This window comes from Elaeis guineensis, chromosome 10 (assembly GCF_000442705.2).
Source record: "Elaeis guineensis isolate ETL-2024a chromosome 10, EG11, whole genome shotgun sequence".
Taxonomy (NCBI): domain Eukaryota; kingdom Viridiplantae; phylum Streptophyta; class Magnoliopsida; order Arecales; family Arecaceae; genus Elaeis; species Elaeis guineensis.
Window position 1 is genome coordinate 14317787 of NC_026002.2, and position 16166 is coordinate 14333952.

General features: G+C 36.1%; 2 protein-coding genes across 3 annotated transcripts; both read left to right on the plus strand.

Moving 5' to 3' along the window:
* Positions 1-520: 520 nt before the first annotated feature.
* On the plus strand, positions 521-2074 carry LOC105053102 (transcription factor MYB123). Of its 2 annotated transcripts, none has more exons than XM_073245113.1 (3): positions 521-700; positions 1129-1258; positions 1342-2074. In XM_073245113.1, the coding sequence occupies exons 1-3, from the start codon at positions 568-570 to the stop codon at positions 1913-1915; spliced, it is 837 nt and encodes a 278-aa protein (XP_073101214.1). In that variant the 5' UTR covers positions 521-567; the 3' UTR covers positions 1916-2074. The 2 variants fall into 2 exon arrangements, with proteins under 2 accessions (XP_073101214.1, XP_029122837.1); XM_029267004.2 differs by lacking the exon at positions 521-700 and adding an exon at positions 762-1053.
* Positions 2075-12381: 10307 nt separating this feature from the next.
* On the plus strand, positions 12382-13711 carry LOC105053101 (transcription factor MYB1-like). Its single transcript, XM_010934126.4, has 3 exons — positions 12382-12544; positions 12664-12793; positions 12879-13711. The coding sequence occupies exons 1-3, from the start codon at positions 12412-12414 to the stop codon at positions 13435-13437; spliced, it is 822 nt and encodes a 273-aa protein (XP_010932428.1). The 5' UTR covers positions 12382-12411; the 3' UTR covers positions 13438-13711.
* Positions 13712-16166: the final 2455 nt, after the last annotated feature.

Consider the following 16166-nt stretch of genomic DNA (forward strand, 5'->3'; position numbering starts at 1 on the left):
GCATTGGCATCCAATGAGGTAGGCCACATCCGGACTTGACTCGTTCTGCAACATCTCCATCGCGAGATTAATCATCTGATCAAACGATCCAAAAGCATCATGAGGCACAAAAATTACCTTCTTAAAAAGAGTACATATATAAATTGGAAGCGTCCACATGTTAACCTTATACTACTCCATGATCAAGATATTGATGGTAATGACACGAGCCTTGAATGGCCGGTGAGAAGAGCAGGTGCAGTAGTTGGCCTTCGCAAGCTCCAGTGATCTCCATTAATGGTTCATGTTAATGGCCTAGCTAGGTCCCAGCCGGGTATGATGATGTTGATGGACACGAAACTATTTTTAGTTTTGCTGAAGTTTGGCGAGTGGTCCATGCATGCCACCATAGCCATCCAATCGACGTCATGCAAGGGCCCAACTTTGGTGCTACTCGCCATCAAACCCCTCCACTACTTCAATTATTGTATGCATGCATGTGAGTCACCCGTATAAGATAGGCTGCCTTCAAATAATGGTCTTGAATTCAGACACTATAGTCAGGAGGAGGCTACTTCGTCCGAGAACATGGTTAGAAGCCAATGTGGCTCCGAGGAGGGATTGAACAAAGGGCCTTGGAGTGCCATGGAGGACAAGATCCTCACTGACTACATCAAAGCTCATGGAGAAGGGAGGTGGGGGAAGATTCCCAAGCGAGCAGGTGCAAGCAAATTAAAGAACTAGTTGTTGTTCTCTTTGCATTTCTATGCCTCTAATTAAAGGCCTCTTAGCCTGTCTGACCCACATCCCTAATAGCAAAGACTCTCTCTCTCTCTCTCTCTCTCTCTATGTGTGTGTGTGTGTGTGTATCATTGGTCTAAAGGCTATTTGGTGTGCCACATAGCCCCATAGCAAATTAGAGGACTTCTGGTCGCTACCTTGTAGCATTTGAGTCTGCCATACATCTCCTAGCAAATAGAATGACTAGTTGCTTCTTTTCTGCATATATGTGCAAGTCTCCAAGGCCAACATATAATCAGTTGGAATATTCTGCACCCATCATATATCTTTCAAGTAATGGTGGTTTCATTAAATGTGGATCATGAAATGATTTGGCTTCTGATATCTTCATTTGCATGCATGTTTCAGGCCTAAATCGATGCGGGAGGAGCTGCCGGCTTCGATGGCTGAACTACCTGCGGCCAGATATCAAGAGAGGCAACATCTCCCATGAAGAGGAGGACCTCATCATCAGACTCCACAAGCTCTTAGGAAACAGGTATTTAATTATTATCTAATGCTATGAAAGTTCTTTTCCTCCCCTCTCTTAGGGAGTTGTTTGCTCCCCCTTTAATATTGCAGGTGGTCTCTGATAGCTGGAAGGCTCCCGGGCCGAACAGACAACGAAATCAAGAACTACTGGAACACAGTCCTCAAGAAGAAGGTGCAAGCTCGGTCGGTTCCATTAACAAACCTGAAGTGTTTGAACCATGATGAAAAAGAGAGGAAATCCAAGAGCAAAACAGAAGTTCAAGCTCCACCATTTGAGAATCCAGCAAGGCGCAGTGAGGCTGAACTGAGTTCAAATCACTATGGCAACCAAAATGTTCATAAAAATGAAAAGGCGATCATGATCGATGACTTAGCACCAGAGAGTTCTTCGTTGGCTCCTCAAGATTATGACCTATGGAACTTATTGGCAGGTTTCAATACTGACAGTCTGTGTCTTCTTGACTTTGAGTTCGTCGAACTCCTTGGGGACAACATCCAACAGGACATAGAAGACTGTAACAATGGTAAATTGTGTGCGTTTTTTGATGAGAATATCTTCTGTAGCAGAGGAATGTTTGAGAATGGGATCGGGACCGACCAAATCCAATCATACGGCAGTCTTGATCTTGGATCATTGGCTACTTTCTTCGAATCCGAATCATAAAATCTTGGGCCATCAAGCAACATGGTTTGTATAGTGAATTGCATGATGTAGAATTAATGTACCATATTTCAGCTCTTTCACTAGTATTTGTTGCTGTTTAACTCGGTGCAACTATTTCACGAGCATTCAAATAAAATTTGCTCCAGTCCTCTAATATTATCATCATTTTTTATGATTGTTGCTGTTTGTTTTGCTAGCTTTTTAGGCTGTAAGGGCCTTGCACCCCCCATGGATGTCTCTGCTTCGACTGTTTCGACGGACTACCCAAGCCTCGGGTTGCATATACATGCTTCTTAAGCGTATTACAATCTCTGTGACGGCAAATAATGATGATCATGCAAAGTTAGTGACCATCTCTTCTCATGCACAGTCCAAGTCCAAAAGATGGTGGTTAATTAGGAAAAAGAAGAGAGCTTCTGATTGAGTGTTGAAAGATTCAAACGTTGCTCCAAAATAATCTTGTAATAGAACAAATTGAGACTAAAATAATATTTTTGTAATTCTAACTCTAAAGCTTTCCATGATAAAAATTAGAGGAAGTAATTTTCACAAAAAAAAAAAAAAGAGAAAGTAAAACATATGATGAGAATCTTTCTTTAAGATTTCAGATATCACTTGAAATTTCTAATAACCTTATTTCTTTCTTTTTTTTTTTGGGTAGAAGTAACCTTATTTCTTTCACTTAAAGGTATAGTATCTTTATGATCAATTCTCTTAGTTCTAAGAAAAAAAAAATATATTTTAACTATTTTAAATGCTGAGACTATACTACTCTTCTAGAAGACTTTTTGTACTTCCATGAAGTATGGACATGGATATGAAGGAGCATGGAAAATGATGCAGACTTAAATCAATCATTTATCATGTCAATCATTAATTATAAAAAAAAGAAAAAAAAAAAGAGAAAGGAGCACAAAATATATTTTCAATTTAATTCATTCTCATCAAAAGCTCATCATCATTTTCTAAGTCTGTGAATGTCACAGTCCCTAAATCTGGTTAAATATTAGAAGACTGCAGTATCAAGAATCTCTACACCCTCAAATGATGCAAAAGCAGCACTAAGGATGCTCCACATCTTGTTCTCTCAACTCATGCATTCTACACCACTCTTTGATAAAGGATGAGGCTATGGCACATGATTGAGACATTCTGTCTATAATTGTGGAGAACCATTTGCACTTGTGCAGTGAGCACTCCTTTCAACTTTCATAAGACTTATTAAAAGATATTTTTCTTGGACTATAAAAACCTATAGCTCATCCTTGGGCATCAATAGCTTCCACGTGGACTTCAATCGATCACTTTTACTCTTGGGGAATGAAGAAAAAAATATTTATCATCCCATATCACATCAAAGATTCATCAAGTATCTAAACAACAGCAACAGCTATTTATATTGTATAAAAGCTGTGTTTTACTAAACCTAAAATTGTCTACCTCAAAGGATTCCTTTTGTGCATGCATCGACAAGATACATGATAATATTTTGGTCAGCATATCTTGATATAGTCTGTAGAATTTTGAACACATTACAAATTTTGTTAAAGTGGAATCCTTTTGAGGTGGACTCATGTCTCAGAGCATGGACATTATGATAGTACAGATGAACTAAGTCTAACTTTGATACTCCTTGCTACAAAAAGAAAAACAAGGGGAAAACAAGCAACAGAATTCTGCATCTCCATAACTCTCCTATGTGACACCATCTCACAACCAAGGTTTTGGCACTACATGAAACCATGCCAACAAAATTCTCTATCTTCTTTTTGAGAAATGAAACTACTTTATATATGAAAGAGGGATAAAAATTTCTCTCCACCTTGACTGGCCTCACGTGCTCGACACACGACAATATTTGTTTGTTTCTGCATGCATTCTTCCTCTATTATGTATGCATTTTGCTCAACTTATTTGGTCATATCTAAATGTAGGAATCATAAACTCAATCCTTCAACAATTTCAGACTCTTCGACATTACTCCCTTTGTAGAAAGAGATTCCTCTGCTTAATCCTTCCATAGGTTTTTAAACTCAGAAGAGATTTTTTGCAGTTCTGCTTCTACTATCTGTGTTTCTCACAGGAAATTAAAAAAAGGTTTGGCAGTTAGGAACAAGCTGCACAAGGGAGAGATAATTGTGTAATGTGTTTAATTGTTTAAAAAAGGATTGATTATTGGCTCCTCTCCCAGCCTTTCTTCATGGCCTTGAGAGCACAATATTGTCTAATTTCTGTGGAAGGATTCTTGGTACTGTTGAAAGGAGATCTCAATTCCTTTACACACAAGACCATTTTGGGACCACCTATCTATATAATGATTATGAGGAGCACCTAACAATGCACTAATATTTTCTAAAATGGATGATCAATTATGTAGTTTATAAAAACAGAGGATCTTATGTCAGTGTCCTTTGTGAGTGGGCATTCAGCCATCCAGTGGGCCACTTCTTTTTAGTTGGCACCTCCTTTGTTGCCTGGTGGGATCTTTCCTTTCCTACATCTAAAGAAAGTGAATAACAACAATTCTCTATTTTACCAGAGAAGAAGTTTGTTGTTTGATAGGTAGTCTTGTCCTAATAGACAATGCGACATGGCACACCGTAAAATCAAAGGACAAATTTGAACTAGTCCACATTCAGTTAATGAGAAGGTCCTTGTTGAAAAGTCCTGGTGTACCCATAATTGCTTGAATTCAAAGGGATTCGATCTTCAAAAATTCTTTGGAATAGTTCTGATAACCATTATTGTACCATGTGATAAAATGGTAATGGTGTGCTCCTAGGAGAATTCGAATTTATCTTGGACCTCTCTTAGAAGATGCAAACTATTGTCTTCCATACATGATGACCACCACTTCCTTACTGAACCATTGAAATGGAATGGCCAAAAGTTGCAGTAAACATGATATGGCTATTTTTTTCCTGGAAGAATTAAATGCAAACATTTTTTTTTTCTTGAAAAATCAAGCCTATCTTGCTCCAAACAATATACTACACTACAAATGATAGAAGAACCAAGCAACCTAATAAACTTTAATGAAAGGCATTAGATATTCAGAAAATGACTCAAACAACTTCAAATTAAAATTGTTTTTTTTTTTTTTTTTTTTTTTCTCTCACTGCCTAAAATGCTGCTGAAATTGTATTTTATCAACATATCACTCAGCATTTCAAGCTTATGTTTTATCACACTTATATAATAATGCATTCTCTTATATTTATCTGGACTAATTGCCACATGACATTTTGTCATTAGCATAATCAGATCTCATCACTTTATAGAACTGGTGCCTGATCATGTACTCTTTAACAACATGTGATAATTGCCACTAACTTTTGACTTGATGTTTACCAAAATCAAAAATGAACAGGAAAAGGTGGGGGAAAAAACCACATCGAAGTCCGGTAGTTATCATGATCCTCAAAGGAGGCCATCTGGACATTGCTGCCAATTTGAAACTTCTTGAAGTCATCATTCTTCATCACGCTGTGTGCTCAAACAATCACTAGGATGGCACCACAGCTGCCGATAATACCTACTTAGATGTGTCCCTTGTTTTATCCTCACCAACCAGCCAAGCCCTCAATCGGAACCACTCTATGTTGAAGGATAATCCAAGTGGTTTACCATTGAATAATCCTAGGAAAAAGGAGAGTACGGTTTGTTTTCCTCGAGCAGTAAAGAAGTAACATTCTAAACAAACAAAAGAACCCCTTTCAAAGCTATATTGTGTCATTACACATGGAGTTTGCGTTAAAGTTGAGGGGAGTCGCCATATTTAGTTGTTACCACATCCCCTCAAAACTTTTGCACGCTTTTTAAAATGATGTAAACTTGCTCCTAACTCTCACATAAGACAAAGGACTCACTTACATATATATTTTTCAAGTGAGCATCATCGATCGTCATGGCCAGCTCTTGTTTCTCTCATAAAACTGTTCATGGAATGCAAACCATGGCATCAGCAGCCCTTAGCCATGTTGTTATCCTGTCCATTAATTGTGGGGGACCTGATGGGGGCACCAACGGTGGTAGTAGATCTGAGTTGGAGGACAACTTGTCCCTTCCTTGCAAGGTACGCACACATCAACTAGTCTCTAATAGTTCCATGTCTCGCACACCCACAGGTCATGGGGCCATTGTTGGGGTAGGCCTTGAAGCATGATGATGACTTGAACTTTTAGACAAAAATATAAAATAATAAAAAACCTTAAAGTAGGTTAAGGCCGAGAAAGTAAGTTAAACATGTTGCCATTTCCTTTGTCCATGTACAGCTCTTCTTTGATATGTAATAGTAGGCTTAGAATATAAATATTATAAAGCATGGGTGAAGAAGCAATTGGAATTGCGATATAATTGTTGCAAAATGATATATGTGATATGTTATTGTAGGACCATCAAAATGCTCGTGTGACATCGACATTATAATTGTCCTTAAACACAAAAAAAATTCTTATTAAAGACTTCTTAAATTTAAAAAAAAAAAATATTCATGTTCATGAGATGAAAATATTTGTTGACTTCGATAAGGGGGGTTTTTATATAAATGTTTTTCATCAATCCATAATCAATAATAGATTACGTTGGTCTCGTGATTTCATAGAAAGATAGAGGCACCAAGCATATGAATCCCAACAAATTTGAAAAGCTCACGAGGAACAAAATGTCGCTATAGTAATATTCTGCCGACAATCCTTGATGTCAATCTTCTTAGCTTTTTCTTTAAGCATGCGTAGTGAGTATGATAAGAATCTTGTGCAGTTATCTTGGTTTGTCGTAATGCCTCTGATCATAGGAATAACTTGATTAATTAGAGAGCCTTAGTATCCAAGTTCGAAGCACAATTATCTTGAATAAATAAATAAATGATCTTTATTTGAATTTGGGGTTCAATCATCATCGAAAAAAGGTATTAGTAATATTTAAAGAAGGCCAAAAAAATTGTGTACTCTTCCACCATAAAAAAAAACTGAGGCCACCCACCACAAAGAAGTAGCCATTAACGACATGCAAACGTAGAGTATTAGATTCCACATATGACCTCCAAAGCATCCCCACACATGCACACTCATACTGATAAAAATAATTTGAAAAATAAAAAAAAATACATGATACCAATTTGATATAAATGCCATTGAATCATAAACACAAATAAGGAGATCAATGTCACAGAATCAAACCAATGCAATGTTCACAACATTCATGAGCCATTCTTCATTTTTATGCTTGCTTTTAAATTAGCAACAAAAATTATTTATTAACTTTTCAATTGAAGAACCGTTGATTAGTGCGACCATTGTTCCATAAAGAGAAGCTAAATTTTACCAATTAAAATAGTTTCTTGACCCCTGGCTCCCAAGAGGGTCGATGAAGTCGATGATAACATGATAGAAGTTGCAATGAGGCTTAGGAAGACCAAATGAGATTTTTTTTTTTTTTTTTTAAAGGAAAGCAAGCAAGGCCCTTCAAGATTATTGGAATCTTTGACTAAAAATACAGACATGGAATATTAGTGTGCAGAGGCTGTGAATTCTAGACCATAGAAGATCAAAGGTCGCCATGTTGTTTTCTCATTTGCCATGACTGACCAAGGTTTGAAGAGATCTTCTTATGATTGTCTCCTGATGATTTCGCTTATCGAAAAAAGTCCCGGCGTTCCTCTCTTTCCAAATCATCCAACCGACTGCACAGATGAGTTGATACCAAGTTTGCTGCCACCTTTTTGATATTTTGTTCTCTCTAGAGGATCCATAGCAAAGTTAAGGAAGATAGCTTGCCGTGAATACCAAGAAGCTGGAACAAGGTTGACAAGATGTTTTGGGTGTATCCATATGATATAAGGAGATTTCTGAGTATGTTCTTCTTAAATTTTCTGGAGAGAGAATAGAAAGGAGAGTATAATAATCAAGATTTTATCTAAAAAGACTGGTCGAAAGATATTATTTAAATTTTTTGACTTTATATAAGTATTTAAGTTCTCCATAGCATGCAATCAATGTAAGACTAAACATCCATTAGTATGGTCTTCACGTACTCATCTTGTTTAAGCCTATATTTTTCCATTTAAACCTTAGTGACCTCTTCAAGCAAAGGTTCAAATCTAATCAAGTCCAATCATAAATACCATGATCGGCTTATGGTTAGTCACAAAAAGATCTCACGCTACAGTGATCGATCCACATAGATCATGAATTAGGTTTGCTTTGATACTATTTAATTTGGATCTCAACCAAAAGAATTAATTAGAAAATATTATTTGAATTGCTTGATCTCATATAAATATCCAATATCTCCCTAGTTGTCATTGAGTCCTACTTGATTAGGATCTTTCACGTATTTAATTCAACGTAGTAAGCAAGATGTAGACTCTTAATTTCTCTATTATTTGACTATTCAACATCGACCTATAGATTGGTGATTGAAGTTCTCCATTATAACTAAATTTATAAGGCTTTGCTCAAGCCAAACAATACTCCAACATGATATTGCATTAGAGTTCTTATGATAAGGTTCTTCAAGTGGGAGGGGAAGGTTCTAGTGATCTTTTCCTACTACTCTAACCATCAATTATCCCAGTAGAGTTTTGATACGAATAAATCTTTTGTGATTGCTAGCAACCTCGAAAAGTTTTGTTTCTATCTCTTACTATCCATTGAATTTTAGCCCTTTGTTTTTAATAAATCTCATCGTGTAAGTATCCATTTTCTAATTTTGATTTAGCTTCTCTTTTTGTTTTTTTCCAGCCTATATAATATTTGAATTTTCCTCTTTCATATCAAACTCTTATAGAGTCAGCCACACAATATTAAGGTTGCTCTATTATGACTAGTTGTCCGAGTTTGAAATATGAAAACAAGAAATAAAGGCATATACATCTTTCATGCATTTTTTTTTTTAATTTTTATTTCTTCTCTTTTACATCCATCTCTTCTATAGCTATGAGAAGGTCATTTTTGATTGCTGCCTTCTACTTTCAATGTTTAGTTTTCCAATTCTTCAAGCCTATTCTAATCACTTTAATTTCAATTTTTTGCACCATTGTCTCAGCAGCATCTCCTGGTGCTTGACTCCATATTTTTTTAACCAAAGTGATGAGTTCTGATTCATTGAGCGACCATCTCCCGAATCTAAAAATGTGGCTGAAGTTTTTTGATATATCTTTCTGATCGAGAGTAGAAATCCATTTGAAATAGGGTGACACTAAAGACAATTTAAACATGTCATCTAAGCCACAAGAAAAGTTAATCCCAACCACATTACATGGTTGTGAGGGATGGAGATTCCTCCCCAAACTTTTTGGCAATGGGAGGTAGGTGATCCACTCCCATGAGCTCCATTTTCTAAAGTAGCCATCTCCCTATAAGTCAAAACTACAAAACCAATGGATGAAGGAACAGCCAATTATAAGTTGAAACGTAGCATCGATTTAGAAATATATAAAATAAAGGCAAACTGACAGAAGTGGTATTAAAAAAAATGAGGTGGTCACGTTAGAGAATGCTGAACCTCCAAAACACTCATTTTATACACATAACCTAATCAAATGAGCACATTATTTATTATACTTATCATTATCTTCATGACCTTAGTAGCATATGCCAAATATTCTTTTATTTATGAAAGAAGGAATTCCTTCTTTCATCCATTTTGTTGACATACCGCAACTTCCCCGGGGGCCCATTTCATAATAATGCAATGTTTATCAAATTTTTAGGGTACAACTATATACCTACAAGTGAACAAATCATGCCAAAGAATCACAAATATATTAGCATGTTTTAAACATATTAAAAACCCTAACTATATTCATATGTACAACTTGTTTGACCTGCCACTAGTGATGCTTGCAAGTTGATTCTTGGTTAAAGGCCTTGGGCATTTGACCATGGTAGATAAATTGTATTATTGAGATTTTGAACATTTTGCCTTTTCTAAGTGTTGCTAAAAAATTTTTAGGAAGAAAACCATATGGATCTCCTGTTATAGATTTGTAAAAAGAGAAATAGTGAAGATATGAACAAGTAATCTATAAACTACAAAGTACATAAATATCACTAACATTTAAATGATATAAGAACAATAATATACACAAAACATGAATATATATATATCTTCAAATTTTCTCATGTTTTATTATCCAAATGAATTTTTAGAATATATTTTTCTGAGTAAAATGAATTTTGTAGAATATAAATTGATAGCAGGAACGAAATTTAAAACATTAGCGATATGTTTCACCATTAAAATTTGATCCACATGGGACGTAGGTTGAAAAAAAGAAGGTATGGCCTAATGAACCCATCCATATGCCTGTTATATAATTAAAACATCACATGGAGTTGAGATAATTTTAGAGCTTATTTTAGCTGAATCCTTGATCAATCAAGATTTAACGATTTAATATATAGAGATTATGGCTTTAGTGATATCTTATAGCAGAATGCAAAATATTAAAATGCATGAAGGCTAGTAAATGACAAAGATCAAAACAAATCTACTTATCAATGTAGCTTAAAAATATCTAATAATTCTCTCAATTCAGCCTTGGGCTTCATGTATCTCTATCACTCTATTAGAAACACAGCACCCACATTCACCCAAATATTCCATCCTGCTACCCAAATAGTCTAAGAACGACGGCTGGTTGGTGCAAGAACGCGAGGTGGCAAGCTGTGATGGTTGGAGTTCGACTAATTGTCATGTAATACCGAGGCTAGTGCCTAAGACTTAGTATCGACTCACGAAAGAGCCTTCAAAGAAATGTACACATAGCTCTAGGTGTCATTTTCTCCAATATTCTGTTCTCTATGATGAGGTATGGTTGTGGAATAAGTTACTCCGGAATGAAGAGGTTGGTATATTCCCAACTCGTTTTACTCCAAAATGGGATAATTTATTTTGAGTTAAATATGAGATGGATAATTATATATTTATTTGGAATTAAAAAAATATGTAATCAAGATACAAGTTATTAAGATGCAATTGAAGTAGTGAAGGGTGTTAAGATGCTACTCAAAAGCTTAGGCTAGCAGGCGGATGGACCTATGAGCATAGAAGCACCACTAGAATTCTTAATCATTCCAATGTGAAACTAGTCTTCAGCGAAAAGGATTTGTATTTTGTAAGAAGGAGAACTAATGATGTTTATAGCTTCAGGGATAGCTTCTTGTGAGAGGGAATGACTTCCGGATACACAACAATTCGGACGGAAGGTTGGATCTTTTTTTATTATTATTTTTTATGATTCATGAAGATTTTTTTTTTGACATAAAAATATGTATTATTAAGAAAATTTATAAATAAAATGATTTAAATTGACATAAGATATTATCACTCAACAAAATGAAATTTTAAATAAACATATCATTAAGAATTAAGATAAAGTTCCCAACGCATTACAAAAAAAATAAATAATCCAATAAATAAGTCACTTGGGGTTTAAGGCTAATCAATAAAAATTAAATTAATAAACAATACTATAAATCTAAAATTATTTTTTAATATATTAATACTCCAACATAAATAATATCCTAATCAAAATGACATCATTTTATTAAAATCGGTCTGATTCGATTTGAGAATAATTTGATTTATGATAAATCTGAATCAATCCAAATCTATTTTTATATATCAAAAATCAATCAAATCAAATCGAATAAAATTTTAAATCAAACCAAATCTGTGGTGTAGTTGGGTTTCATCGATTTATTGGTTCAAATTTGTTTTTTGCTCACCCCTAAATATAACATAGGTAACAAGACTAGTACGACACAACCATGACCTGCAGCAGTATTGCCCCTGTTGAAATCCTCCGGTATATGGGCCAGGCAAGGCTGACCTCTGATATCGTAACATCTTCTCATAACTCCAAGACCAAGGGCTCGTGGACCGAACATTTCCAGACCATTTAACACAGTCCTAATTAACTATGAGACATATTTGAAAAATCAATTTTTTACATCGTAATTATGCATCTCAGAGAGCATCATCCTTCATGGATCATAGAAATCCAAACAAGGAGGGCATTTAAAGAGAACATAACTCTGAAATTTTAGTAAGAAAGGAGGTTGCCATGCACCAACTAGAAGGGTAGAAGAAAGTGATTATTACATCATGTTAATGATAAGATCATTAAAATAAAACATGGTCATCAACACATTGAAATCATCTATGCAATTTTCCTCTGAAATAAATACAAAATTTTAAAAAGGCCATCCATGGCATGGCTGAGTCTAAGCATTAGGTTGAGTAATAGGCTGCTAATCCAAATTTTGAGGTACTAAAGCTTCACTGGTGGCATTGATAATGATCATAATAAAGAGGGATGATATCAGATTCTTCACATGTGATCAGTGTCCTTCCAATAATAGGGTACTGGAGGAATGTAGGCGTCACAGCCCTTCCACACCCCCCTGGAGGTTATAAATGGTCTCTCAAGCTTGCACTCCTAACAAGTGTTAAATAGAGTAGGTTTGATTCTACTCTATTCAGTGAGGATGGGAAGGAAACCTTGTTGCTCAAGAGAAGATATCAATAGAGGAGCTTGGACAGCAGAGGAAGACAGGATCCTTAAAGCCTACATCAAAAACCATGGAGAGGGGAGATGGAGAAGCCTCCCCAAGAAAGCAGGTTCAATCAAACACAAGTTAACTCTCTTCTCTAAAACTTTATAAAAAAAAAAAGAAAAAAATGTTAGGCTGCTTTGTAATCCAAAATAGTCTCATTTTTCTCATCATGATGTCTTTTAGGCCTCAAGCGATGTGGAAAGAGCTGCCGGCTCCGATGGCTGAATTATCTTAGGCCTGACATCAAGAGAGGGAACATAACACATGAAGAGGAGGATCTTATTATTAGGCTACACAACCTCTTAGGAAACAAGTGATATCTTGTTATCTAATGCTTTCATGGTGATATGGTTGTGAATTTTGTTCTCATTCATGTCCTTCAACAATTTCTTTTGCAGGTGGTCGCTGATTGCCGGGCGATTACCAGGGCGAACAGACAATGAAATCAAGAACTATTGGAACACTTGTTTGAGGAAGAAGGTCCAAGGCCAGCACCAACTGAAAAGGTGTCAGCCACCAACCAATGAGACACCACTTTTGGTTCGAACAAAGGCTATTCGGTGTGCTAAGTTGTTCATCACACCCCAGCAACACATTGCTCAAAACCAAGAGGGAAATGTAGCTATCGAACCGGCCATGATCGGAGAGATGGCTACCAGTAAGGCACCAAACTCCGAATCCGGCAAACACTCCTCTTTCACTCCTGAAGAAGACACTTGGTGGGATGTGTTGGTGGGACTGGATAAGGGCAATGTCTCCCCATTAGAAGCTCCAGATTTTGATTTCATGCGACTGTGTGGGAGTGAATCACCAAGCAACTACTATACCAGAAGAGAGGACTTTAAGAGGGTGTTTGAAGAGATGAGTGATACAACACTACCAGATTTTGAACTGGAGCTCAAATCATTGGCCAATTTCCTTGATTGTGAAGAGGGATGGCTTGGAGGAGATCTTTAGGATGAGAACCAAACAGAGGTGTCCTCCAAGTGAAAACAAATAATGCATGCACAGGACTCACTGTGTTGAGCTCTCTAGTTAGAAAGCAGGGTCTACTTTTTCATGGTGTAGCCATCACCTTTGTGCTAATAAATGAGTATATTCCATGAATTCTCCTTTGTCAGGCAACTCCAGCAATCCATGACGGTGCAAGGGTCATTTCAGAGATGTAACATGTGGTCATTTGAAGTGATCTTATGGCTTTTGAAGAGAAAAAAGGATTGTAAATTATGATTTGGAGAGCATGTCATTTTTTCTTCTGGTGAAGCCATTGAGACTCTTTATCTACTCATCAAGGCAATTGAGTAGTGATGTTAAGACCCTAGTCACTAGCAAGCGACCACCACAAACTGAACCCAAGAAGCACTAAAGAGATGGTGCAATCACTAACGCAAACATCGGGGATTAATTCAATAAATCAACCAGACCAAGGCTTGTCAGCCCCAGCGAGAATTAATTTATGATCCTACAAGCAAGTAAAAGATCCTCTCATTTCAACCCATGTGTATAAGAATTTTATCTATGAATCTTATTAGGTGCCTTGACTCTATATTTACACCCATAAGACAGGATATCTACATATCTTTCACATTTCAAGCAGACAATTAGCTTGTCCTAAGTGTCATGTATGACTAATGTGACCTGTCTAGGTAGCAATGCATCCATCAAAATCAAATTTCTGGCATCCTAGGTTGGTCATTGACATGCATGCATCATCAACATTGCCATAATAATCCTTTTAATTCCTTACTTATTCTACCTTCTACAAAATCCTATTCATTGATATATTATTACATTTTTGTTGCAACTTAGCAGTCTGCAAGCAATCACCTTTACTCCTGGGTCCCAGCAAAAGTGTCGCATGTTATGGAATTCATATTGTTACTGTAATCGAACCCAAAAGGTCCTAGGAAATGGATCACCTTCAAAATGATTCTTAGCATTATTTGCTTAAACAGGTGAGGTATCTATTTGTTCCCCGTATACAATATTGTTCTTCGATATAATGATATAGCTTGGAAATTCATAACATTTCGCACTTTCCATATTTTTCAAATTTGAAGCTAGATTGATGGGCATGTATCTTTCATCTTTCGGTATGCTCGGCTAGAGAATTTATGAGGCTGCTTAGGTAAACCGATATAAGAACTATGTATTTCAACAATTTTGGGAAAAATGCTTTTTGGCACCCATTAACCAACATGAGAAGTTTCTTAGGTTCACATAATGCTGGTTTGGCAACACAGCTTTTACTAAACATCTGTATATCACACCATTCCTGAAGTTGCACCAATCCCCTCGTGCCACGTGGCAGAGGAAATCTTTGTCTGCACAGATTTTGCCCATGTAAATAGAGGAGCTAATATGCACTTGATTTTTCTGTTATAGAATTCTGTGCATGTTGATTCAGACTTCCTGCCCTACTAATCTTTCATATAGCTCCTTCATCATTAACCAAGCAATATAGAAAAGATGACATTGCATGCTTGCCTGAAAGCATGCTGGTCTACAAAGCTCATAGTTATGCATTGTCTTCATATAGCTTAGGAACTTTGGTAGTTGCTTACCAAATTGAACCAATTGCAAACTCTTATATAGAAAACATGGAATGTAAGAGGATAAAAACCTATCTTCTTACACATAAATCCAATCATAGTGATCGATTATGTCCCTTTTTTTATCTCAAAGCTCAAAACACTTGATGGGAGACAAGGTGCAACAATCTCTGCAAAGTTTTTCACTCTAAAATGTCTCACAAATCTGAACTAAACTTAGAAAACAACATTTGAGGGTCCCTGAGTGTGAAAATACTAGGTTCCTAGAGTCTCTTTCAATCACAACTTGCTCCCCACACCCTAATCAAATGACCATAAATGAATCAATTGGCCTTTTTTACGAGACAAACTACATGTGCACCACGTAATCTCCTCAGTCAGGATAACAAAAAATATTATTACTTTATGATGACCCATTACCCAATACCTAAAGAAACACAAAAGCATAGAAGCCTAGAAACCTTAAACTCCAGCTAGTTGATGCCAACAGTTTTAATATTGAATAATGTTCCCGGTCATTGTCCAGTCCACTGGAACTAAGAAACGAGTTCCTCTTAACACAAACATTATAACTCGCAAGGGTTAATGAATTATGTTGGGATAATGAGCAAACAAAACTCACATGCAAAGGTTTCTTCATATCCAATTGGTCAGAGCACTTTGTTACAAACAAATGCACACTTCCAGCTCCAAAATGTTGTCTTTCATATTCTTATTAAAAAAGGACTTTTTAAAAAAAAAAAGATTAAGCAGAAAGCGTTACCTGTTGTTTGAGGTTACCATTATGGATCAAAGTATAGTCTACTTCCTCAAATCAATCCTTACCTAAATGTCAAACTGTCTGAGAGATGAAGCCACATATCTGGCCAAGCTAACTTGAAGCGATAGTTTTCAATAAAAATATTAGATGACTCCAATTCATCATAAACATTGAGTTAAGATGGTTGACCAAATAAAATAAATCATGGGAACATGATTCTAGCTAGCAACTCATGTGATTACTTAGTAGACTAATTATTGGCCACCATTATAAGTTTTAATAAAAGCAATGTCCCATTGATTCCTTAACCAGATCAGCTCTCCATGTTCTACCATATAATTCATTCCTTCTTGCTGCCGAGGCATCCTATAGGA

Excerpts from the sequence above, each read along its gene's own strand:
- LOC105053102 (XM_073245113.1), top strand. The coding sequence starts at position 568 with ATGGTTAGAAGCCAATGTGGCTCCGAGGAGGGATTGAACAAAGGGCCT. Across the intron at positions 701-1,128 it reads GAAGATTCCCAAGCGAGCAG|GCCTAAATCGATGCGGGAGG; the intron begins GTGCAAGCAAAT and ends TGCATGTTTCAG. Across the intron at positions 1,259-1,341 it reads CACAAGCTCTTAGGAAACAG|GTGGTCTCTGATAGCTGGAA; the intron begins GTATTTAATTAT and ends TTAATATTGCAG.
- LOC105053101 (XM_010934126.4), top strand. The coding sequence starts at position 12,412 with ATGGGAAGGAAACCTTGTTGCTCAAGAGAAGATATCAATAGAGGAGCT. Across the intron at positions 12,545-12,663 it reads AAGCCTCCCCAAGAAAGCAG|GCCTCAAGCGATGTGGAAAG; the intron begins GTTCAATCAAAC and ends GATGTCTTTTAG. Across the intron at positions 12,794-12,878 it reads CACAACCTCTTAGGAAACAA|GTGGTCGCTGATTGCCGGGC; the intron begins GTGATATCTTGT and ends TTTCTTTTGCAG.